The sequence below is a fragment of the Diadema antillarum genome, unplaced genomic scaffold, assembly GCF_040938485.1.
Source record: "Diadema antillarum isolate AM-2024a unplaced genomic scaffold, OU_Dant_1.0 scf00000231, whole genome shotgun sequence".
Taxonomy (NCBI): domain Eukaryota; kingdom Metazoa; phylum Echinodermata; class Echinoidea; order Diadematoida; family Diadematidae; genus Diadema; species Diadema antillarum.
Genome location: NW_027271120.1, coordinates 461,491 through 486,316, shown reverse-complemented (window position 1 = coordinate 486,316; position 24,826 = coordinate 461,491). Strand labels below are relative to the sequence as shown.

At 38.2% G+C, this 24,826-nt stretch overlaps 2 protein-coding genes across 2 annotated transcripts in view; both read left to right on the top strand.

Moving 5' to 3' along the window:
* On the top strand, window positions 1-8,094 carry LOC139724821 (uncharacterized). The gene is made up of 7 exons (XM_071635946.1): window positions 1-359; window positions 852-950; window positions 1,195-1,301; window positions 1,848-2,073; window positions 2,547-2,602; window positions 3,310-3,526; window positions 8,025-8,094. Exons 1-7 carry the CDS (start codon window positions 1-3, stop codon window positions 8,092-8,094), a joined length of 1,134 nt encoding a protein of 377 aa, XP_071492047.1.
* Window positions 8,095-15,386: 7,292 nt separating this feature from the next.
* LOC139724820 (uncharacterized) overlaps window positions 15,387-24,826 on the top strand; it is a 44,093-nt gene continuing 34,653 nt past the window's right edge. The window contains exons 1-4 of the mRNA XM_071635945.1: window positions 15,387-15,802; window positions 17,327-17,425; window positions 18,091-18,197; window positions 22,459-22,705. Of these exons, the coding sequence (XP_071492046.1) occupies window positions 15,387-15,802; window positions 17,327-17,425; window positions 18,091-18,197; window positions 22,459-22,705 (869 nt within the window). The remainder of the gene's footprint in view (window positions 15,803-17,326; window positions 17,426-18,090; window positions 18,198-22,458; window positions 22,706-24,826) is intronic.

Sequence of the window (24,826 nt, the reverse complement as noted above, 5' to 3'; positions counted from 1 at the left end):
ATGAGGCTTCAGTTGACCGTAATCTCAGCCATACTTATTGTGGTCATCGTTGCCACCGTTGATGCTGGTCCTGGTCCAGGAAGTCATGGCCGCGATCGCGGCCCAGCTGGGCACAATCACGGTCCCGCAGGGCACGACCACGGACCTGGCAGACACGACCATGGACACGATCACACACATGATCACGGTCATAGAGGACATGACCACGGTCCAGCGGGACACGGTCGAGGGCACGACCATGGTTACGATCACGTAACCCTTGGGCCTGATCACGAAACCCCAAACAAGCACGATCGTGAGGAGCGGCAGGTTACTGTATCGCCATCCCTGGAGCCTGGTCGATGCACGAAGATCGTCAGGTAGTGAAACTGGCATTATACCATTACTCTTTCAGGGCCTGTAGTATGTTATTCTACACTTAACGTTGCTGCTAAACGACAGTCTCATTTCTACCCAACAGTAAGACATATTAATCGCTTGCCTCCTGAATTATCATTTTCCGTGAACTTGATAAAGATAAGCCATGCATGACTTATTAATGACTGTTATTTGCTGTTCTTTCCAATCCTTTCCCTTCTATCTCGTGAAGTGTAGTTATGCCAAATTTCACTCCCTATACCCAACTTTATAGTACAGTGAACAACCAATGAAAGCACGATACAATAGAGATTCTGGATGCAATTTTTATTTTCTTTCACATTAATTTTTTCTCCTTCTATCTTCTATATCCATCTTTTATATTTAACTGATTTTATTTCCACATCAAATATGCAATATTCATTAAAGTGATGCAATTTTTATTCTTTATTTATTCATTTACTTGATAATTTTATGACATTTTTTTTCTTCAGCGTGACTCTGACTGTGAAGGAATCTTACAAAGCCACGCGGAAGGTTGCGACTCGAACTCGATGCGGCTGGTTGCATTTAGCACACTGCAGAAAGTACAGGTGGGTATAACAACAACTGCACACCTCGAAAGTCTGTTAAAATGCTTTCACTGTGCATTAATTTCATCGAAGTGCAAGATATTAATGACAGTTAAAATGCATTGTTTTTTCAGCTATATATTCATTTGTTTCTGAGTTTCTTTTTCTTTTTCGTGAGTGTGTTTCAGATTATAATCATTACGCCCTTCCAGTCTAATGTGCAATCCCTCTGTAAATATGTTCGTTGTTTCTTGGGTTTTACCAGGTTAGCCTACGAACTCGCGTACCGCCAAGTGACAAGACTGGCCTACGGCAAGGTGCGGAAATGCTGTCCGGGTTTCATGGAGGTTGACGGCGTCTGCGAGCCGCTAAGTAAGTTATTACTCTTTCGGACGTAAATAACCACTAACCCTTTTCGTGCTAATGAGTCGAATATGCGCAGATCTTACACGCATACCTGTATGGACATGCAATTAATGTGGGACGCAAAGGGTTAATTATGATAAAGGCAACCTCCCCTGCAAGACGACTGATATATGATATGACAAAGAAATAAACATTCATTAGAAATAACTCTCTTCCCCATTTCATGAAATGTGTGGCTTACTTTAAACACTGCTGAATGTCTAAACTGTTAACCCAGTGCCAATCTGTTAGTGACGTATGATTACGTGATTTTCACTACGTGCCCACTATCTATATCCTATACATGGCATTTCATAACATAAACTGTGAGTGATCTTCTGCCAGGGTAACGTAGGCGAAATGTCAAGCTTTACCTTACGGGCATAGCGGATTATCCTCAGGTATAGTGAGCTGTATGCATTTGCAGAGTAGGCTGCATGTTTTCTTACCTTGAAATGATATCCAGCGTCACAAACCAAACCCTTCACTCCACCTGTCCTTGCGCACGCGCAGATGGCAGGACCACACCCCCGCCTCCTTCCAAGTCCACAACCATCATTGCTCCTCCCGAGGAGACGACCGTCGACCCCGTTCCCCACGACGACATGATGATGATGGATGATACCCTGCAGAAGTTCGTGGCCGTGGTCATTGTCGCCGTGGCGGTGTTCATCACAGGTATCTGCATCGGAGGGGTCGTGGTCTACCTCTGCGGCGGAAGAAAGGAAGTCATAAGGAGGTGAGTACCGGAAAACGACCGTCAAAAAATCGTACCATTCAAACTTTCCTTCTTTTGACAGAGATGACAGATAATCACTTAAGAATACAAATATATATATATATATATATATATATATATATACATACATATTTATATATACCTACATTATATATGTATAAAATTCTTTGAATACGCAAATTGACACATTTATCTCACAGTTAATTCTTAAAATCAATTTTAAAAATGCTCTTTCGTTTTGGGATATAACGTAAAGCAATCTTGACAACACGGGCAAAGTAGATTATCAACAGTCAAGATGCTGATTTAAATGTTAGTATTAAGGTTTGTTCATAAATGAAAAACGTGTTTTTCTTTTTTTTGGGGGGGGGAGGTTGTTCGTAAATAACAAGCATGTTTTGTCCCTCTAATACGCCAAGCAATAACAATTTGCTTTCATTTCTCTTCTCTCTATTTTACTTTTTGGGGGACAGAATATCAACGCGGAGATTCACGAGGTCGAAGAAAAACACAACACCAGCAGACAAAGGTATGTAGAAAGGCTAAGTTTGACACAGAAGCAAACGCGCAACACATGAAAATCGGGCCCAGTTTTCAGATATTTGTGAGATGAAATAAAATGAAGCATTTTCACTGATACTTCACCTGTTGAACAGGGAAATATTCTTTAACTTAGGATTGAAAATATCCCATATATCATGATAGGGCCCTACCATTTTCCTCGGTGCTTTAAGCAAATATCTCAAATTAACATGAATGGAATTGACTCGTTTGACGATCGTACTTTTCAAATGCATTTTCCGGGGTACTTTCCTGATGGATTTCAATTATCATACATCATTTGTTCGCATTGTTAATAAGCGCAATACATTCTTTGACAGTAACTAAATGGCAAATTGTCATTGGGTGCCTGAACGTTCTGAATTAAGATTCGTACTAACAAATTAAGAATAAATGATGGTTTAAAAAACAGTGCATAATCTTCCAGCAGAGAAAGCGTCATAATAATTTGAGAGAGTGAGAGCGCAAATCTCGATTTCATTGTTTTCTAAACAGCATATGAACTGATGAAGATATTCATCATGACAACGTTGTTGTTGTTGATAGTAGTTGTGACTATGGAGGGTTTTTTATCATTCGTTTTAACGGGAAGTAAATATTCAAATGATTTCAGGTAAATCTACGCACACGAAAGACTCTTCTGACGCACCACCTCGCTATCACGACTTCTGCAAGCCGACAACCACCACCACCGCCGCCGCCGCACCCGCCGCCACCCCCCGGCCGTTCACTACAAGAAACCCACGGCGCCGCTCCACGAAGACGGCTACGAAGATCTGACCGCGGGCAAGGCTGGCTTGAAGGCGAGGGACTCCGGAAAGAGCGGGGAGGGTTACCTCGAATTTCATCCCGACGACAACCCTCCCGTCCATCACACGTCCAAGGTCCATGGGTACTAGATTGATATAAAGCACAACGCGGAATGCTTTCACCCATAATAGACAGAAACCACTTGTGACGATGAAGAGGACTCGAGAGCAATGGCATTTCGCTTTGAATAGTGTTTGTCTGTCAGTGACAAAAGTGTTAATCTCCTGCATTAGTGCCGAACAAAGTAAACACTCGGTGAATCTGAAGAGAAAAGTCTTAGCCTATCACAGCTCACTGTTGTGTTCGTGTTAATCTCCTGCATTAGTGCCGAACAAAGTAAATACTCGGTGGAATGAAACGGTAAAGATGTGTAATTCTCTTAAACAAATTAAGACATGATTTATGTTCTTGAGTTATGTTCTGGCAGATGTTGTTCCTAATTGATATCTTTATATTATGTATTTATATGTATATACAGATGTCTGCTCATAATTTTTGCAAAATGATAGCAACTATTAAACAATTTCTCAATAATCATTGCTAACTGAAAACGGTCCAACTTCATCATTATGTCGTTCCGATGAAAAATAGGATCGGGTGTAAAGCAACTTCTCAGATTCTAGAATTCGTCTTGCCACAACACAATTTTGATGTAAGGTATAATAAAGTTATATGTCATACATTGCATTTACATCTGGTGTAAACTTTCGCATGTTTCATTTTTTCTGTATTTTGATGATGATGGAGAAAATGGAGATTTTACTGTGTGTTGCGTTTGTATTTGTGTGCGCCTGCAAAGGGCATTGTGTAGACAAGCTCGATTAGTCATTAGATGGGTTGATATTCGAGATAAAGTTTGTAGTGGTAACGACAATGGTGATGATTATGACAGTGTAAATGACAATGCTGATTATTGTCATTATCTTAATCATAATTATCATATGTCCTATCATTGTAATTAATACCATCATGTCATTATAATTAATCATCATCGTAATATCAACAACAGAAACAATAGAGTAATTATTTACTTAAGCTACAAACACACAAACGCAAAGATAACAACGACCTAAATCAAAGACATCAACTTTCTTCTGCTTAATAAGTTGTTGTGATGATAAAGCAATGTTAATTGGTAATTATTTTGTCTTTTCACATTATTGATTACGAATGATAAACCACACCTTTTAGGTAATGTGACCGAAGCGACACGTTCTTCAACACCTACTTTCTACGAGAGTAACGGTTACAGGCAAGCACGAATTATATAATTCGTCCTAAAGCACTTCAACTTATGATAGATAAACCGCATCCGCACTACAAGGGTCAGAATTGCTCTCCAAGTACCCTGTGGTTTAAATTGGCAAAGACGAGTGAAATGTTCTGCAGATTTCCACTTGTTTCCTTGGGAATGGATGCAGGCGCCTACAAGGATATAGAATACATTTATATTAATAAAAGGAAATCATTATATATATATATATCCGTTGGGTATATATCCGTCGGGAATATATGGTTTGTTGAGGGTCGAAAAGTGCTCAATGCTGTAAAGCAGAGCATATTAGGCGTACCTGTGTTTTGGTGCCTTGTCTGCTACCGGCGGTTTCACGCTGTCGCGATCTTCAGGCAGACTGACAAAGTGGTGTGTTTCTGTGCTCATGTGGCGCGGTGGATCGGTTTGACGCATGGATGGTTTTTCTTTTCCGGTGTCTGCATTTGGATATAAGTTCGGACCTTTTGTTGAGTGCATTTTGTTTCGGATGATGATGGCCTTCTCATCGAGGCAGAGGTTGCACATGCCACTCCTTCTTAGAGTTAAGCTTGACTTTTTTTGGATGTCCCATGTCAGTGTGAAGTTTGCGCGTTTGTCTTTCAGGCTCCAGATGTATTTTGAGAGTTGGGTTTCGTTTTTGTATTTCTCGTTCTTGATATTTACACCTATATCTATATCCGTAGTAGCACTTTTCCTCATTGTCATTACTGCTACTACTACTACTACTACTACTATTATTATCATCATCGTTATTATTATTATTATTATTATTATTATTATTATTATTATTATCATATGTATATATAATCCCCTCCCAAACCTTTACCCACTAGGGGTACGTATTTTTTTTTTCAATGGCTTTGAAGATTGACGTACAATGTACCAGCCATGAATGAGTGTGGGAGGGTTATTCCCCTCTCACGCTAGGAAGCTTTTTTCATTCTTTTTTTATATTGAAACTTAACGGTCTGGTGCACACTTTTGTGGAATATTTGGGCAATTTTCAGTCAATACGTGGGTTAAGTGCGTTATAATATTTAATTTGCAAGAAAAAAGTTCCAAACAAACTTCTGTAACTGCCATGACTGATGTTGCGGGATTTTCTCATTTTTTATTCTAATCAAGCTATTCCAAGTTGTGTAGGCGCAACAACCGAGCAGAAGAAGAAATGTATGCATGTACTGATTTAGAGGATTTGAAGACAAATCGGTTTAAAATTTTTTCCAGCACGAGGAAGCTTTTGCATTTTCGATCTGGAGCACATTACCGTGGGGGAATACTTGGAATATTTCCCATCAAAAAAGTAAAACGATCCTTGGGCTATTTTATATAATTATTTCAGTTGTCAAAAAAAAATACAAAGTAAGTTCTGTTATTGTTTTTCTTTTTAATGATCAGATTAATTGAAACTCTAAAATGCTAAGTGCAAAGACCTAGAAGGGAAGAGACGGAAGAGGGATATTCCCCCTCCACCAAGAGGAGGATTCTGCATATTTGAGAATTGAAATTCAACGATTTGGTGCTCACTTTTAGTGAAAAAATAATAATATCAAGGGACATGTGAATGGGTAACCTGTTGTGTATCTGTCATCTCTAGTTCGACATGTGCGTCTCTATTATAACTCAGTCTATAGAGATGGATGGCACTCACCAGTAATTACAAAATCAAGGGTGCACGTCACGAGACCGACACCCACGAGTCATACAGCCAATGAGTTCAACACTAAGGTAACAAGGCCCACGAGACCGACACATTAAGCCCGTGTTGTATCTGTCGAACTCGTGGGCTGTTTTTACCTAGTGTCGAACTTATGGGCTTTATTTGCCTAGGTCTATCTCATGGGGTGTATGACTTCTGGATGTCGGTCTTGTGGAATGACCCCAAAATAAATGGCAGTGAATGAACTGGTGACGTTGCAGATATCACCGATAACGCCATGTGTGTTCTCTCAGTAGGATGACGAGAAATACAATTGCCAAAGCAGAAGAAAAAAAAACCTAAATTCTGTCATTTGTTGCGTGATTTTCTTATTTGCCATGTTTACTGATCAAAATTATATTGTGAAATCTATTATCCGAATCTAGGAAATCAAAATAGGTGGAGGGGGTGAAAAACCCTTCCTTACAGGTACACATCCATGGTCGAGTTTGGGTCATGGCTCAAGACAGGACGATTCGAGACGAAGGATGAGTGGGCCGGGGGGGGGGGGGGGGGTCAAACTGTTAAGATTATTTGTATGGATTTTCATTTAACAATGATGATACTATTAATATATCATGAAATTCTAAAAAGAAATTCTCTGTCGCATTATGAGAAAAGAACACCCTTATTATTATTTTGTATTTGTTCAAGTGGCCGTGCTCGTTCCTTCGTTCGAATCCCCCCCCCCCCTCCTAGTTAAGGATCTGGTATGAGAAGTACGAGCCCTATACCTTTGTGTCGATGTGGCATACACTTGCCAGATGGACTGACGTAACGAACATTGATGTTGCACTGAAAAAAAAAACATGTCCAAATGCAGCAATATAATACATAGCTCCTATAAGAACAAAAATATGCAAGTACTGGTTTTGAGGATATGAAGGCAAATCAGTTTAAATCGTGCATAATTATGTTTAACTAAAATGAGCATATATAAGCCTACCCATTTGAGAAAATTTCCACTCCGTCAAAATTAAGTTTGTCTCCAGATGAAATTCATTCGATGTTTCAAAGCTCTGGTTAACAATGAATAAAATCTAACGAGGACACAATAAAATCCACGTTCCTCAAGTTCCCGCTGCATACTAGCTCTGCATAGACCTGTTCGGTTTGGGTGCTTTTTTATGTTGATGTGATATTGTCTATATCAGCTATACCTGGGGGTTCAGTATGCTTAATAATAGTTGATTTAAGCGCTGACATAACAGTTCAGATTGCATAAAATTTATTTAATGTTCCGTTGAATCATTTTCTTCCTATTTCTGAACCCCCCCCCCTTCCAGTTATGGCAAACACAGGTTAGTGCTTTAAAACGCAATAGGTCTATAAAGGGAGGTGGTGGTAAGAGATGGTGAAATAACTACTACTCTCCTTAGAAGTCCTGCTCAGCACAGTTTTGACAGGTGGTACACAGGTGTTTTCACAAAAGAGACTTTTTGCGATGTAGGATCACATTTGGACCTATATTTTGTTGAAATAAATTCTCTTTAAAAAAACACACACACAAACTAAGTGGCGACGTGTTTTGTGATGCAAGGTCACATACATCGTGCAGTTACTTTTATCTTGATGCAATGTTTTCAAATATTTCTTTTCTGGAGACAGGTTCTTAATCCACCCGAACGAGTCCCTGCTGCCTTCAGACGTCTACCCGGACAACGACAGCACCACGTGAAGCACCCCCAACAGCCTCGTCTTCAGGTCCCATCAGACAACAGCGTATCGAGCCAGCAAATGCCCAGTGAAGTCTAGAATTTGAAGATACGTTCGCATCCGTTGCTAATGCTGGGATAGTTCGTGACAGGTTTGACGTTCTTTGTATTTATTAGCAATTCGTAGTGATTCGCAGAGATATTCGAACCGACTTTCCAAACTAAATGTGAATCCCTACGAAAAGCTATTAAATGAACATGAAAGACGTCAAACCTGTCACGAACTATTCTGGTATCAGCAACTGATGGCGTTAGATCTTCAAATTTTCGAAATCGTTGAGCATTCATTGGCTCGATGCGCTCTAAGTGTAATGCCCAACCTCTGCGGGACAACATGTTCGACGATGCCAAGAAGCCCTGGTCCAGCAATAAATTCTAGTAACAGAAAGGATATTTTACAGATTCATGCTACATGTTAAGTTGAAAACTGCATTAAATAAAAGAAACTAAAAAAAAAGTTCCACAAAATGAGAATAAAGTTCAATTTTCACACCGGCTGTTAAGACTTATCATTTCAGAGTAGACTGGAATATACTTAAGTATACTAAATAGGAAAAGAGTACGTAAAAGTATGTATGTGCAGTGGAGGTGTATGCGCAATACAGGTGTGATAAACAAACTTCCAGTGCTACAACACAGCACAGGTCACATCATTGTACGGTTACTTTTATCTTGATTCAATATTTTCAAATATTCAAATATTCAGACCCAGGGCGTGCAGGACCCAGGGGGTGTGGTGTGACAAGGGCGTGCCGGACCCAGGGGGTATAGTGTGACGATGCTTTTATTTGTTGTTGGGGGCGGGGGCTTTGGTAACGGAGAGCTAGTGTGCCAGACCCAGAAGGTGTGGTGTGACGATGCCTTTTTTTTTCTGTTTTTTCTTTTTTCTGTTTTTTTGTTTTGTTTTTGTTTTTGTTTTTTTTTTGGGGGGGGAGCCTTTGGTAACGGGGGAGAGCTAGTGTTCCAGACCCAGGGGGTGTGGTGTGACAAGGGTGTGCCAGACCCAGGGGCTGTGGTGTGACGGTGCCTTTTGTTGTTGTTGTTGTTGTTGTTGTTGGGGGCGTGGGCTTTGGTAACGGGGGAGAGCTAGTGTGCCAGACACAGGGGGTGTAGTGTGACGGTGCCTTTTTTTTTGGGGGGGGGGGGGGGCTTTGGTAGCGGGGGAGAGCTAGTGTGCCAGACCCAGGGGTGTGGTGAAACAGTGCCCCTTTTTTTTCTTTTTGTTGTTGTCGTTGGGTTTTTGTTTTTGTTTTTGTTTTTGTTTTTTTGTTTTGTTTTTTTTTTTGGGGGGGGGGGCATTTTGTCACGGGGGATAGTGTATCTAATGACGTCTGAAATGTGAAGATACGTTCGGATCCATTGCTATACGGGAATAGTTCGTGACAGGCTTGACGTTCTTTGTATTCATTAGCTATACGTAGGGATTCGAAGATGATACTGGAGCTTATTTTGAACATGTCCATAATAAATGCGAATCCCTACGAACAATTAATGAGATCAAAGGACATCAAACATGTAACGAACTGTTCTGGTGTTAGCAGCTGATAGGATTAGATCTTCAAATTTTCGAAATCGTTGAGATTTCGTTGGCTCGATCTGCTCTAGTGTGATGCCGCCCTTTCCAACCTTTGCGGTGTTCGACGATGCTATATCAAGCCCTGGTCCAACAACAAATCTTATGAACAACATGGACATTTAGGAGTCATACTAATTTGATAACTGCCATAAAGAAAGACAAAAGACAAAAGACAAAAAAGGCAAAATGAGAATAAAGTTCAATATTACAATGAAAAGAAACAAGCTAATTAACTTTGTGGTGGTTTTTTTTTAAGAGACCTTTTTTTTTTTCAAAAGAGACATTTTTTTTTTGCGAGAACACAATAATTACAAATTCGTTTTTGTACTGTTGTAAGGCGGGAATACAATGGGCAACACGTCTCCTTAAGAGTCTTGGAGGGAAACGACTTTTGACCTGCTTTACAAAGATCTTCATTTCTCTGTGGCCACCGAAGCAAATCAAATGGGATTTTCTGTAAGATGTAGGCAATAGATTATATTTTGATACTCTGAATTGCATTTTGATTGGCTCACTATTTTTAAAGTTGTCATTGCTGAAAGTCCGATTGTATTTTTTTTTTTTTTTTTTGGGGGGGGGGGGACGGTGCATACGGTAGTGCATGATAGAGCATGCACGATTCGTATAATATCAATTTAAAGGGCTATGGGACGATAGCATTATCATTGCCTCATTTGCAACTGTGAACCACATCAGCGCTAATGTGTGTCAAAACAGGTGAATGTCATGTCCCTGTTAAACTACTATCGTGGTGTCCGAATAATTAACGTCGAATTATTATTGAACTAAACTTGAACATGAACCGAGTGATTTTGCATAATGGTGGGATGAAGTGAAAGAAGCAGAAAAGCTGGAACAACAATGAGTGACAACAGGATTTAGATGCTTATGGTAACAATGATACGCAAAATGGATTCTGAATATTGCGCAACTCATCATGTAGTTAATTGTCAAGCATATCACACTAATATTTGGCATGCATCTTTGTGTATGCTTAATATCAAGCCTCAGTGAATATGCTTGCCAACGGAGAACCGATGGGAAATTGTGCTCACCCACAGTTGCACTTTTCTTTATAGAAGGCATTTCTCTTCTGACGTTGTAGGATCTCACATGTCGCAAAAGTATCAGGGAAAAAATGCGATTTAAGTTTGAAAGGAAAAGTGTGATATCATTGAGCACCATCTTCCTTTATTCAAACGCCGGAAGAAGCTATCAAACGAAATCCTGGGATATCCGTTCGAGTTTTGACAATCTGTTCGATCCTGTAGCAATAAACAGCGGGATCATGACTTCACTATTTTGTAAACGTTGGCTTCTCCGAGCTCTAGACTCAAAAGTTTTTTTTGTTTTTTTTTTTTTTTTTTTTTTTGGCGTTGTGGAGATGTGTCCGAGCTAAGGCTTATAAGCTGCCAACAGGCATGACTGGAAAGGGGGAAAACTAAACCAAAAGCAATAAACTTTCTTCTCTTGGAGATGTTTTCGATTCATTATCTTGTTGCCTGTGGGTGACAAAGCTTTTTCTCCCTTTTTCTCCCAATTCTATAGTATGTTCACTTAGTGTTTTTAGTTAGAGAGATCTCGTGAACAGAACGATAAAGGTTTCATCATGATTGGAACTGCCATAAGAAAGTGACGGAATGTTAGACTTAGAAACGGTTAGATTTAGTCGGAACCGCATGCTCAAATTCGAGGGGAATGAAGAGAGTTATAATTTCTAAAATCTCGAGTTATCGTAAGGGAATGCATTTTTTTTTTAATTGTCCTACTTGATTAGGTTAAAAGAAAAATAATATCCAGTCTTCATATAACAAGATTATAGTGGTGACATTAATTAACATTGACGACTGTTTCAAAGTAAAGCAGTTGTTGTTGCTCACTTATTTTGTAGAAAAATAAATAGATATAGATATACATTCGTGTACACAACAGAGGGAGAATTGTAAAGTAATGACTCTGTCGCTTCATTTCTTATTTGCCTGTGGTCGTGGTTGGTTTTGACCAATAGCATTTTAATATGTATCCCGTGAAAAGTGCGATTAATTTTTGAATTCCACTAATTCCCCGTTGAATTCGAGTCCGACGAAGTATTGACCATCCAATTTTACCTTGTTAAAGTCAGCCTTACTATTTTGTGGAATTGTACTTTCAACGAAAGTCTTTTAGCGCTTATCATTCAAAACCATAATATACACTGCATTATGTAGAAGCATGACATAGTTTATTTTAAGTGAAGATGATGATAGTACAGGCCGCACATGAGGTTAGCTTTGTTCCTATGCAGTTGCCATTCGTCTGAACATCTTCTTTTCATGGCGACAAGTCTTATTCACGTGTCCTCCTGGAACGATCGCCGAAATATCAATAAGACTGTTCTGGTGGCTTTAAAATAGTTGATATTTTACAGGACCTTAACACAAGATACAAAACACTATGAGATGGCCCGATCGCGTAACATGGGCATGATAATCGCTTTCCTTCGATAACCCACTAATGTAGCAATTTCTCCTATGTAAATAAAATTGTTTCACTTGTTTTCAGCCCTTCTCAGTTATCTAAACATGATGAATATGCAACTATTGAGAGAGTTTTGTGACTGGTTTTCAATTAGTTGGTAATTATCTCGCAAAAAGTCAAAATCTAATTCATCATCTCAGGCAAAACTATACCATCCCTCTAATTACTTTTCTATGTAATCACTTAACGGAACTTTAATCATTGTTTCCGGAATAACATTTCTTGGGTAACAGATAAACCAACTATTAAAGTGCCCTTATGACAGCAAACGTCATCGGTGTTCGTTGGCCTTTGTCCGAAACGTACGTTTACATTCTCTCGAAATGTCTGGATTTATCTCTAAAATTCCTGTGTGACCAACTCCATTTAAAGAAACAATCGGGACACGCTTTAGTTGGAACCCCTCTCTAAAAGATAAAGTGCAGGAAAACTTGATGTAACAATTTTTTCACATGCTATTTACATCGCTTAATCGGCAAACAATCGGGACAACTCTGGCTGAAACACTTCCATTCATTAATGTCTAAAAATGCAATGAATTCATAGAAATAATAACACACTAAAAAAAAATCCGGGTCAGAACTGACCCGGAACTAGGTCCGTTGGGGTCACACACCGTTCACGGGTCAGAAATGACAAGGAATGGTCAGATATGACCCCATCCAGAGTCATGAATTGGGTCAGGGTGACCCCATTCCGGGTCTTCATGACCAAATTACAAGTCATTTTTGACTCGGAACGGTGTGTGACCCCAACGGACCCAGTTCCGGGTCAGTTTTGATCCGGAATCTTTTAGAGTGCAGAGATTTCATTACCTCACAAGAAGGGTCCAACTCGTAAATTCCCAACACCAAACGGTTTTCCTGGGAGAGGGAAATTGACAAACAAAAAGGAGTCCAACAGAAGCAAAAAAAAAAAAGAAAAAAGATTTTAAAGAAGGAGAAAGGGCTGAGCAAAATGACGTCAAAGGACACCAACGAGAAGCATGACTACGGTGTTCGTTTTGTTTTAATTTTCATATGTGCTAGTAGCCACCTGGACTGATGCTAGAGTATTCTTTTTATGATCAGTCAAAACGAAAATAAAAATGGGAACTTGCAAGGGGGGTTATATTATGATACTTACCTGCCATCAAAGCAATGTGCCAGCATAAGATTCACTATCTGGAGGAATGATAAGCATACAATAAGGGGGGGGGGGCGGTGGTTCGATTTTCATTTATCATTATCTCTATTAATCCTCACTTTCTAAATTCAGCGATAAGATAAACAAGAAATTGCTTAAACTAGCTGAAAATGACATGGAAAGCCTATTGTTGGCGTCATGACGCATTTTGCAACAAGCTGCATCAATGCAGCAGAAAAAGCAAAAGGCAAACGACAAACAATATAGTGATCACATTTCTAACTGTTGTCATGCCAAAGTATGTTGACTATTTAGGAAGTAATCGATGTTCCGGTTTCTAAGCGACGGAGCCATTTAAGGGTTGCCATTAAAAAAAAAATGACAAAAAGAGACAGAAACTCATCGTGAATCGTGATATGAGCTCTTGTCCCTGATTGGGGCATGATCTCCAGAAGTGGGATGGAACGAGTTCCGGCGTGAAACCAGACTTCACGTCCGGAGGGGAAAAAGAAGTAGAAAAACAGGGTCACTTTATACTTGTTTAGGTTCACGCTGTTTTACACGCTGGTTCCAAAGTGCATAAAAGCGATCGTGGGTTGCAAGCAGTACATATACATGGAGCTGAAAAGCCAACCTTCTGCAATCCATCAGCTTCATCTCAGGTACCAGAAAAAAATCCGCGGAAATTTTGGGAGACTCATTGATGAAAGTATCCTTTCAAACACGTCAAACCCGGGACCACGCAGCACCATTGACAGGTCATAGGCATACTTGTGCAGAGTACAGTGCAGTTATCTTATACCTATCACAGCACTGCGATTCACCATTCGAACGTGAGTACTATTAGGGTTGTTAAGTTCATATCTGTGCATGTAATCATGGTAATTGAGCTCGCTCGGCAGATTCACTGTTAAGTAAAGAGTACTAGTAGTTTATTTCGCCATTGTGTGAATCCATTTTAAACGGACGCTCTCTACAAAGACAAAATTGTTTCAGGGCGACGCGGACGTAATGGACAACCATGTATGGTTTTCTATTATGGTTTTCCATTATGTATATATCATCTAACTCTGAGGGAATTTGTAAAGTGCATTGTAATTCAGAGAGTTAATGAAATAGTGTGTTGAATGGTTACATGACTATAATGTCATTTTTGTAGAAATCATAACTTCGTTTGCACATGGTTGCACATTATTCAGACTTTGAGCCACCATTACATCTTATGGAAAATTAACGAAGCAATATTCTTGAATATAGTTTATAGAATGTAGAACACAGTCACGTCGCAACGCGTCGGTGGGTTATGTGGGTTTTTTGTTTCATTTTTGTTCTTGTGGTTGTTGTTGTTTTGTATTTTGGTATTTTTTTTAGATGAGTAAGAATGAGGTCACAAAACAGCTCACTGCATTCAGCCAGGGTAGGGACTAATACTTATGTTTCAAGTAGAAAGGCGCACTTATTAAAGGGATCATAATTAAAGGGAGGGCATAGTATTGGCGGGGATCAGGACTGAGCATTACAATTTTTGCAAGCTACTAAGGAACCACTCATGAAATGTTACCGAGCATACCAAAGTTTATTTGATGAAAATCGGTTTAGAAATGGCTGAGATATCCAAAGACAAAGTAAAACAAAGAGATCCTCATAAAAGGTGGGTCCTACCTTTTATTTAATAGTATCGCTTGTTTTGGATATCTCAGCCATTTCAAAAACCAATTTTCATCAAATAAAAGTTGAATTCCTGTTGAAATTACACGTTCTTGCATATTTCATAAGAGGTTTCTCATTATGTCACAAAAAAATAGAAATCTGAAGCCAGGTCTCAACCAAAACTATACTATCCCTTTGAAATCATACGGAATAGCAGAGGCATGCTAGAGACAGCGGCCCAAGGATGGTAAGTGGCCTGTAGTATACAGTAGTAGCTATGTATGGAAGGTTACAAATCCATGCATGCACAATTTAAGAAATGTCATACAACAATTAGAACAGGGCTATCATTTCCTTTCATGATTCCAGGTAATAACCGTCACTAATATGAAGCGCACAGTATTCTACCTCATGCTTCTCGTGCTGATGGCACTCATCGTTCACATCGAATGTAAGGGCAGGAAACCTAGCAAGCATAGCCGTCACGGACCTGGTGGTCGATCACCTCACCATCATCACCATCATCATCACGGCGGGAGATCGAAGCACGGGCACGGACATCATGGTCACGGTCACGACCACCACCACAGAGTCCATGACTACGGCTATGATCACGGACATGGGGATGGATATTATGACCACCACAGTTTAAGAAAAGATTGGGGTGCTGCTGGCAGTGCTGGTTCCAGTCACTACGAGGCAGGGTACAGACATCGGCGAGACATCATCATCAACGGGACGAATGAAATGAATGAGACGGTTCCTTCCACAAGTTCTCCTGGATGGTGCAGTAAGGTTGTAAGGTGAGACGACTATTTAAAGGGACATTCCAGACGATTTTCATAATTCAATTCAATTCAACTCAATTCAATTCAAAGGTTATATCATTTGTCCCATCATGTAGTACATAAATCGACAACTCCATGTACAGATTTGTGGAATTTATTGTGGCTCTTTAGCAGAGAAAGAATACTTCGAAAAGTTTTAAACAAATTACACTGAACAAGGATGATGACACAGGAGGTTCACATATTTCAGAAATGTAGCAGTGTAATTCCATTACAATACCGTTTGCTTGCGGGTTCACCTGTGCATAAATTATGCATGCCTTCTTTTATTCTGCTTCCTTTAGCCCCAACTCATAAATTCTTATGGTGACTCTGCCATGTCATCATCCTTGTTCATTGCAATTTGTTCTAAATTTTGAAAATATTCTTATTCTTCATCCAAATTATCACAAATTTTGAAACTCTGTCCTCAGTATAACTGATTTATAGTTGTTCAAATGAAAAAAAATTGAAAATCATCCGGAGGTCTCCTTTAACAACTTCCATACAGTCTTCCCCACCCCCCCCCCCCACCCCACACACACACACATGGAAAAAAGGCGGGGATGTCAACAGCTGTGTGTCTATCAATGGTGTCGATTAGAGTGATCGAAAACTTAGGTAGAATCGTGTCATAAGCTGCATGTGATCATAAGTTTGTGCTCCAAATGCCCGATAAAAGAATTGTCAGTTCATTTTCTAAGAGTCACAGCAGGTCCCATAGGTAGTAGCGAAATTTGTGTAATTTTTGTTTTTTCAAACACAAGTCTACACAATGAAAGTTTAAAGGTCCTGTTTACCTTTGGGAGCAGTGATTTAAAAAATGTTAAAGATATCACATTTGTATCACAAAACATCCTACCATAACATTTTCGCAATAAAGCCTAAAATGTAAGGAGGTATATCACTCATTATTTTTCTCAATAAACCATAACTGTAGACAGTTTAGTCTGGAAACGTTTTTATTACACGTATAACTATTGTTAACATCGATTATACCGGTTCAAATTTTTACATTGGTTGTTTCTATCTCTAACTCACATTTTAGAAATATTTTGAAGCACTTATGCTGGATTTTGTTGTTGTTGTTTTTTCAATCGCTGTCCTCAGTTGAAAGTTCAGGGGAAACATTGTAAATCAATAATTGTTGTAGATGATTTTTTTTCTTCTTCATAACAAAACAAATAAACCATCACAAACAATGCGCATGTAACGGGACATTAGAGTAACTAAACAAGAAGGTGCTGCCCCGTATTAATCATCAGTCACCTGTTTGAAAACAAACAAAATTTAAACGATTGTCCTGATGCCATGTCATGCTTGTCGTATATTATCTTCAATTAAGTTTTGTTCTTCCTTTTGTTGACGCGGTGTTTTTGTTTATCAATTCTGAATAAAGTCCAATGTTATATCTGATAAATATTCTTCTTCCAACCCTCACATCATCATCATCCCCTTCCATCTCCTCCTTTCTCTGTCTTTACAACATACATTGTACAGCGTTACCACAACTTTTGCCCAGTCCTTTCAAAAGTCACGAAAGGTTCCTGCGATTGTCAAGTGCGGCTGGCTGCACCTCGCCAAGTGCAGGGTTTACAGGTAAGTTCGTCTGGTATCCGAATTAATGATAATGATGATGCGTTTTCTTTTCTGATTTTCTCCGAGTTCACCACTGCAAGGACGCCCTCCATGTGTTGATGGAAATTAGGAAGCTCGGAAGAATCTTGATAGGCACCGTAAAAAAAATGGTAAAGTAAATAGTGTTATCATTATAGGCCTACTTGAAATTCAAGATGATGACAAAATATGATAATGATCAGATGATGACGACTATAATACTATTGTTGATACTGCTGCTGCTGAAAACAATGGTAATGCTTATTGTGGTAAGATAAGAATAGTACTATTGATTGCATTTCATCAGAATGCCGAGAGAAAGGGCGTTTTCCCTAAACACGCAGCTGAAAATGCGACAATGATGTCACATGTCATAAAACAAGCAAAGTAAAAGGGAGACCAGCAGCAAAAACAACCAAAAAAGACAACACTGGAATTGATTGTTATGCTGGTTTTGTTTCATTTTTTCTTCCCTCCTCCCTCCCTCCTCTTTCTTCCTTAACCCTCTTTTCTCCACCCCCTAACTATCTAGTATATTTCCGCATGCCTATCCATCCATCCATCTATCCATCTATCTATCTATCTATCTATCTTCATCTATCTCTCTTTAATTCTATATGTTTTTGTGTATCAATTCCACTCCTCAGGATCGGCTACGAGCTCGTGTATCGCCAGGCGACACGGGTGGTTTACGCCAAGATCAAGAAGTGCTGCCCGGGTTTCATGGAGATCAATGGCATATGTGAACCAATAGGTCAGTCGATCCATCGTAGTCCGTATCAATAACAGACACCACTGATCAATACATGCCTATGACTTTTATTGAGTGTGTGTATGAGGGGAGGGGCTTTTGTTGGCCTTATTGCTATTATTTTTTATTTGTATGTGGTAATCATGATAAAGTTTGTTGTTTCATGGAGATGCAAACCTATCCCGAGTGGTAAAATTTTTTGTTGATTCGATACTGTTAATGTTGCATAAGACGGAAGTGCGTCATAAGTAAGCAAACTATCAGTTTGAAGTGGTAAAGACATAATAGTTAATGTGGGAGCACCATTGTACAGCATCGGCGAGGCTGTAGATTTGCGTCTGAAACGGACAGACTAGTCGACTTCGTCCCGACGCGACGCGTTCATCATTGGACGATACATTTTTTTTTTGTTTCAAACAATATTTTATTTCGATTTCATCATCCATCATTGATTACAATTCAATATTTAATTGTGTTGCTTGCAGCGTGACATTTCAAACGTATATCAAAATATTACAAAATAATTCTTAGGACTGTCATTGTGTAAATTTCCGATTGTTCTACTACTAGTATACAATACACAGTAACTGCTTCACAACATAAATCATCCCCGCAATAATTATAAAATCAATTGTTAATGCCTAATGGGTCAGCAAAACCGTATGTACAATACACATTACAAAATATACCCATTGACTGCGTCCGTATACTCGTCACAGCAGTGATTATACATGAGATAATGAAATCAATATTGTTATAAGGGGTCAAACACAAGGTCTGCATACCTATGCATCAGGTGTCAACAAAAAGCCTACATACCTATGTACACACAATCCAATATACAAACATTTTACAAATCTTCATGATCAATGTCTGTACATAATTCATACCTATAAACATTACCCCTTCATCGCTCACCCGTATAACCTCAACAACACTCCCCCCTCTAAATAGGCATACTCCAGGTATACCTCACTCCAGCACAGATACACACACATATTTGCGCGCACACACACACACACACACACACACACACACACACGCCCACAAACATCGAAACTGTTCACCAAACACTCAACAACAAAAAGCACAAAAAAGGTATCAAATAGTAGTGCAGTAAGTATCCCGTGTCATTAATTGATTCCATTTCCTGCTGTGCAGGGCCAGCGTACCTCGTTTCATTGCTAATTTCCTTTCTTCTTCTCTACTTTCTAACATTCTTTCTCTAATTTCTCTTATCAAAGGGGGCCTGCTCTTTTCCTTCGAAAATACAAATATCATCCATTTTATCAATAATATCAAATGGTTTATGAGTTGTCCTTTTCCAATATCCTGCGTTTTAATACCAACATGAACAGATTGCCAATCTAACTTTTGCATCTGGGGTAAAACAAAAACTTCACTACACAATTTCCAAATCTGATTGACTTTCCTACAATGAAAAAACAAATGTTCATAAGTCTCAACCTCAGAATAACAAAATGTACATTGATTATCTCCTACAAAACCAAAAGAAAATAACTTAGCTTTTGTATATATTAAACCATACAACATTTTATATTGAAATTCACGCAGTTTACAATCAAGAGTAGACTTCCGATGCCTCAAAAAAATCAATCTAATATCTATTTCCTCAAAATTATATAAACCAACTAAATTATTATATGCTGATGATGTTTCAATTCCATCCCTCATCAATGCTTTATATATACGTTTTGATGTTATATCCTGTATATGATATATTTTATTCTGCAAATATAATTCAATTTTCAGTTGAGTATCCTCCATATATTCATTTCTCGCTTTAATGTACCCTTCCATGATGACGGTAAAGCTAAAAATATTTCAAACATTTTTCCAATCATTTCTTCGCTAAATCCTAATCTTAAAAACTCCCTTCTCCCTTTAAAGTCCCCATTTACATCTACCAAATGATGAACGTTATATACATTCCTAAGAAATAACTCTTTATCAAATATTGTATGTCCATCAATCAAAATGAATTTATTATTAAAAATTACCTCATTCCTTTTTGAATCCTCTTTCAGAATCAAACTTCTACTTCCCATCCAAACCTGCAACATATCATTATAAAATTCTGGTAAAGTTAGCCTCAATAACCCTAAAATTGCCTTACTATAAAAAATCAAAATACCTCCCACCGATTTAGTGAAAAACTTAAAACATAACTTCCACTTCATACTATGATCCCCAGAAATCAAACGCTTAATCCACATAATTCTTTGTGCTTTAACAAACACTCGAAAATTAATTAACTTTAATCCTCCCCTATCATAATCTAAATACAAAATATTCCTTTTTATTTTATCTCTACCCCTCCAAATAAAATCAAATACCACCTTATCTAACTCCTCAAATACCCAATCAGGCGTTACCATGAGTGAAGAAATATAAATCAGCTTTGGTAAAACAAAAACCTTTACCAATTGAACTTTCCCCATCAGCGTTAAATCTCTCTGTTTCCACCATAATAATAATATCTTTATCTTACTCAAAATCTCCTTATAATTCATAACTTCTTTAACATCAGGGTTCAAAGAAAAATATATTCTTAATATTTTTACCACCTGTTCTACTCTACCAAAAGGCAACACACAATCCTCCCTCGGAATACCTAATAACAACACATACGTTTTATCATTATTAACTTTTAAACCCGAAATTTGATAAAATACATCAAATAATCTTTTAACCTCCTCAACAGAATATCGATCCTGAAGAAATAAAGTAACATCATCAGCATACAGAATTTGTTTAATTTCAACATTATCAACCATTAACCCATGAATATTAGAATTCTTCCTTATTGCCTGAGCCAAAATTTCAATACACATAATGAATAAATACGGGGATAAAGGATCTCCTTGCCTTACCCCCTTCTGTATTGGGAAATAACCAGTAGACTCCTTACCATTTATAACACAACTACAGCTATTCAAATACAATATTTCAACCCAATTACATAACATTGATCCAAAACCAAATATATTCAAAACTTTCTGCAAAATGTATGACGGATCGAATCAAAAGCTTTCTCAAAATCAATAGCAAACATATAACCAGGTAAACCACAGCTCGATGTATAAAAGATCATATCATCAATCAATCGAATAGCCTCTCCAATATTTCTTCCTTCTATATATCCAACTTGATCAACATTGATTATTTCATGCAAAACATGCTTAATACGGTTTGACAAAACTTTCGCAAGTATCTTATAATCTACATTCAATAATGAAATACAATACATTTTGTTACAAGACATCGATCATCATTTTTAGGTTATACTGGACTACTTTTAAAGTAACCAAATAACACTTGACAGTATACTACTGTATGTGTAGGGCTTTGAGAATAACAGTGTTTGTAGCTACTGACAGAGCTACCCTACTTAAACGAAACAGATAAATAAATAAACTGAACTAAATAGCCGAGCATACTATCCCCATTATAGGGCTTTCGTGAAAGTCATCAACTCTCCTTCCTCCGTTCGTTAAATTTGAACAGCAGCACTGCTATTACTAATATTTGCTTTCTACAAAGAATTTTGTGTTATGAACCACAAAATCGCATACATGTAATACAATACCAAACTATGAATCCAGCTTTAGGAAGAAATAATAATCCTACTTATTATGTCAAAGAGAAAATCGATCTGAAGGAGACAATTTGTGTTTAACCTATACAACTATTGTCACTGCATCTCATTAAATCGCATGCTTTACTGCTGACACTGTTTAGTACACATTTCCCACGCACTGTCTCCCTAAATCCGAGTTATTATACACTGTATATAATTATATCAGGACTCGACATAGACGGTGGCCAGTGGCCCGGGGCCACTAAAGATTGGTGTAGGGCCACCAAAATTTCAACAAGCATCTCTTGTGGCTCTTTCGCCCAACGTGGTTTCAAATTAGAATTCTCTTTTTCTTTTCATTTATACCGCCACATTTCTTTTTTCGGGCCACCAAAATTTAAAATGCATTATTACTGACCTGAGCTGGCCTCCAGAAAAGTTAATATATCAATAATAATAATAATAATAATAATAATGATAATAATAATAGTAGTTTCGAGCCTTGAGTGTATATAATATTACCTTTTTATATATTTTAGCAACTTTCGTTTCTCCCTTGGCTTGAAAAACATAAAACTGTAAGATATACATCTAACCGACTCGAGATATCACAAACAAGCAAATAAAGATGAAGGAATTCCCATTCATGTTTTTTTTTTTCAGGGGGAAGAACGACACCACCTGCACCTACCACCACGGAGATGCAACCAACCACGCCCGACATGAATGCGACAACGACCGCGATGATGACGACGACAGACGGTATTCCCGATGACTACATGGAAGTTATGGACGACAAGATTCAAAAGTTGGTGTCAGCTATCATCGTTCTCCTTCTTCTCATCGTGACCGTTGCCTCCATCGTCGGATGCGTCATCTACATGTGCAAACTCTGCCACAAGCACAAACAGTAAGGATACCCAATGTATGCCTTTTACTCTTTAAAGTACAATTTCACCGAATACTCTATGGTTAGCTCGAAAACGTTGATATCAAACACATACGATGATAATAGTGTCATGAAAAAAAAATGGACAATTTTAAGATTAGAAAGTCACCATCACCTTTTTGGGTGCATTTGATGAAATAATGACGTTTTCGCCGTTGAGTTTTTTTTTAATCTTGTTTGTGGACATGACGCCATTAAAAAGGCTTTGAATATTTCAAATCAAACAGAGCTGTCATAAAATAAACTGACTAGTATAAAGAGAAAGGGATGTAGTTGCTAGACTCTAAACAGACAAACACATCTTTCTCCCCATAATGACATTTCGTGTAATCTGTTGAGAGAGGTCTTACGTAAATGATGAAAATTGTACCAATTTCTCATTAAGAATTGATTTTGTGTGTGAAATCCGAGGCAAAAGTTGCATTAGTGTTTGGGATTCGGTTATTATTCATCACTAACTTTACATCCCATACATACACTGCTACTAAACCCAAGGGAGAAAACTCTCTCTCCTTCGCGCGAAAGAATGGGACATCGTTGTCAAGTGCTTCTCGAGATAACAGGAAGAACAAAACTATTTAAAGATTTCTTGACTTGAAATTCTTTTACATTAAATCTGCTGATGATATCATAACTTCATTATAATTCTTTTCCGCATCATTTTGTCAGCTTCTTTATGTTTCCTCTTTTTTGTAATCTGCGAAAATTTGAGAGAGGATAAAGCCTTTTACCATAATCTATAAGATATGACGTATACCACAGCATAGTAATTTCAACTATTAACAAGTAGACAAACACAAGAGGAAAAAACCAAAAACCAAAACAGCCAGTCGTTCATCAAAATTGGAAAGGAACTGGTGTGGAAGAAGGTTCTCCGAATGACAAAAGGGATGTTCTGATATGAGCACAAGAGGGCGTTTCGCTCTACGATCGAGTTTGGATGTGAAGGGAAAATACTCGACGGCCTACAGCCGGTTTTACAATGGGTGACTTAATGAAACCCTAAATAACAAGCTATCAACTAAGAAATGATATGTGGAATCTGATGACATCGATAATTTGACATGCTTGTTTTTTATTTGTCTGTCCGTCTGTTTGTTTGTTTGTTGTTGTTTTTTTTTTGTATGTGTTTTTTTTTTTTTTTTTTTTGGGGGGGGGTACCTAGAGGATATTGATTGCTTTTGATTTTCTGATACCGTGTTCTCGAAACTGTCCATTTCCTGAAGTTTTCTAGAAGGCTACGAAAATCAAACGGGGAATAAACAGGCAAACGGAATCAACAAAACCGGATGTTTTCTCCGTGAACGATTCGAACTTATTTCAATATCAAAATGTATTCGTTCCTAACGTCATGTTGACCTTGTGTGTGTATTTTCTTCTCTTCACTCCAACAGGGCGAGATACGTCTAACACCATGGTCATGCTTGTTTCGTGTCCAACAATCAAAGACTGTAATGAAGTTCCAGCTGCGAAAGAAAGTATAAAACCCCCCAAAAAGAGTGTAAATTGGCATCATCTAATCGTGTCAATGATCATAAAAGTATAGTACTAAAAAATGAATGCAAGAAAAGAAAATGAGGGTAAATTCAGAATCCGTTAGACATCGTACACAGAATTTACATCCTTTTAAATAAATGGTGCAGAAGTTTTGGCGATATGCAATATTTTATTGCTGTAGCCGAAATCCTCAACTTGTCAATTAAAGACAGAAGAGATAGAGAGAATAGAGTTCGTTTTCATTGGCGAAAATCTGGAGGGTCTTCTTTAGGAAGCTCGTATTACACGAATGCAGTCCATCTGAGATGAACGAATTTGTATAGCATGAATTCTTGGATGATTTACTGAAACAATCAATTATTAGGGGCAAATTTGTGCATTGTATTGATAAACGCGTAAGTGCTCGAACAGATAAACATAAACTTTTACAATGATTGTGACATAGGTATTTGAATTTGTTTCTGAAAAGATACACAAAAACTTTTACAATTTTGTCATATGTAAGGTGTTTGAGTTTGTTTCTGAAAAGGGCCTTACAAGTACATTTGTAGGTTTTATTTTGTTTTGTTTCGGGTTTGTTTTTGT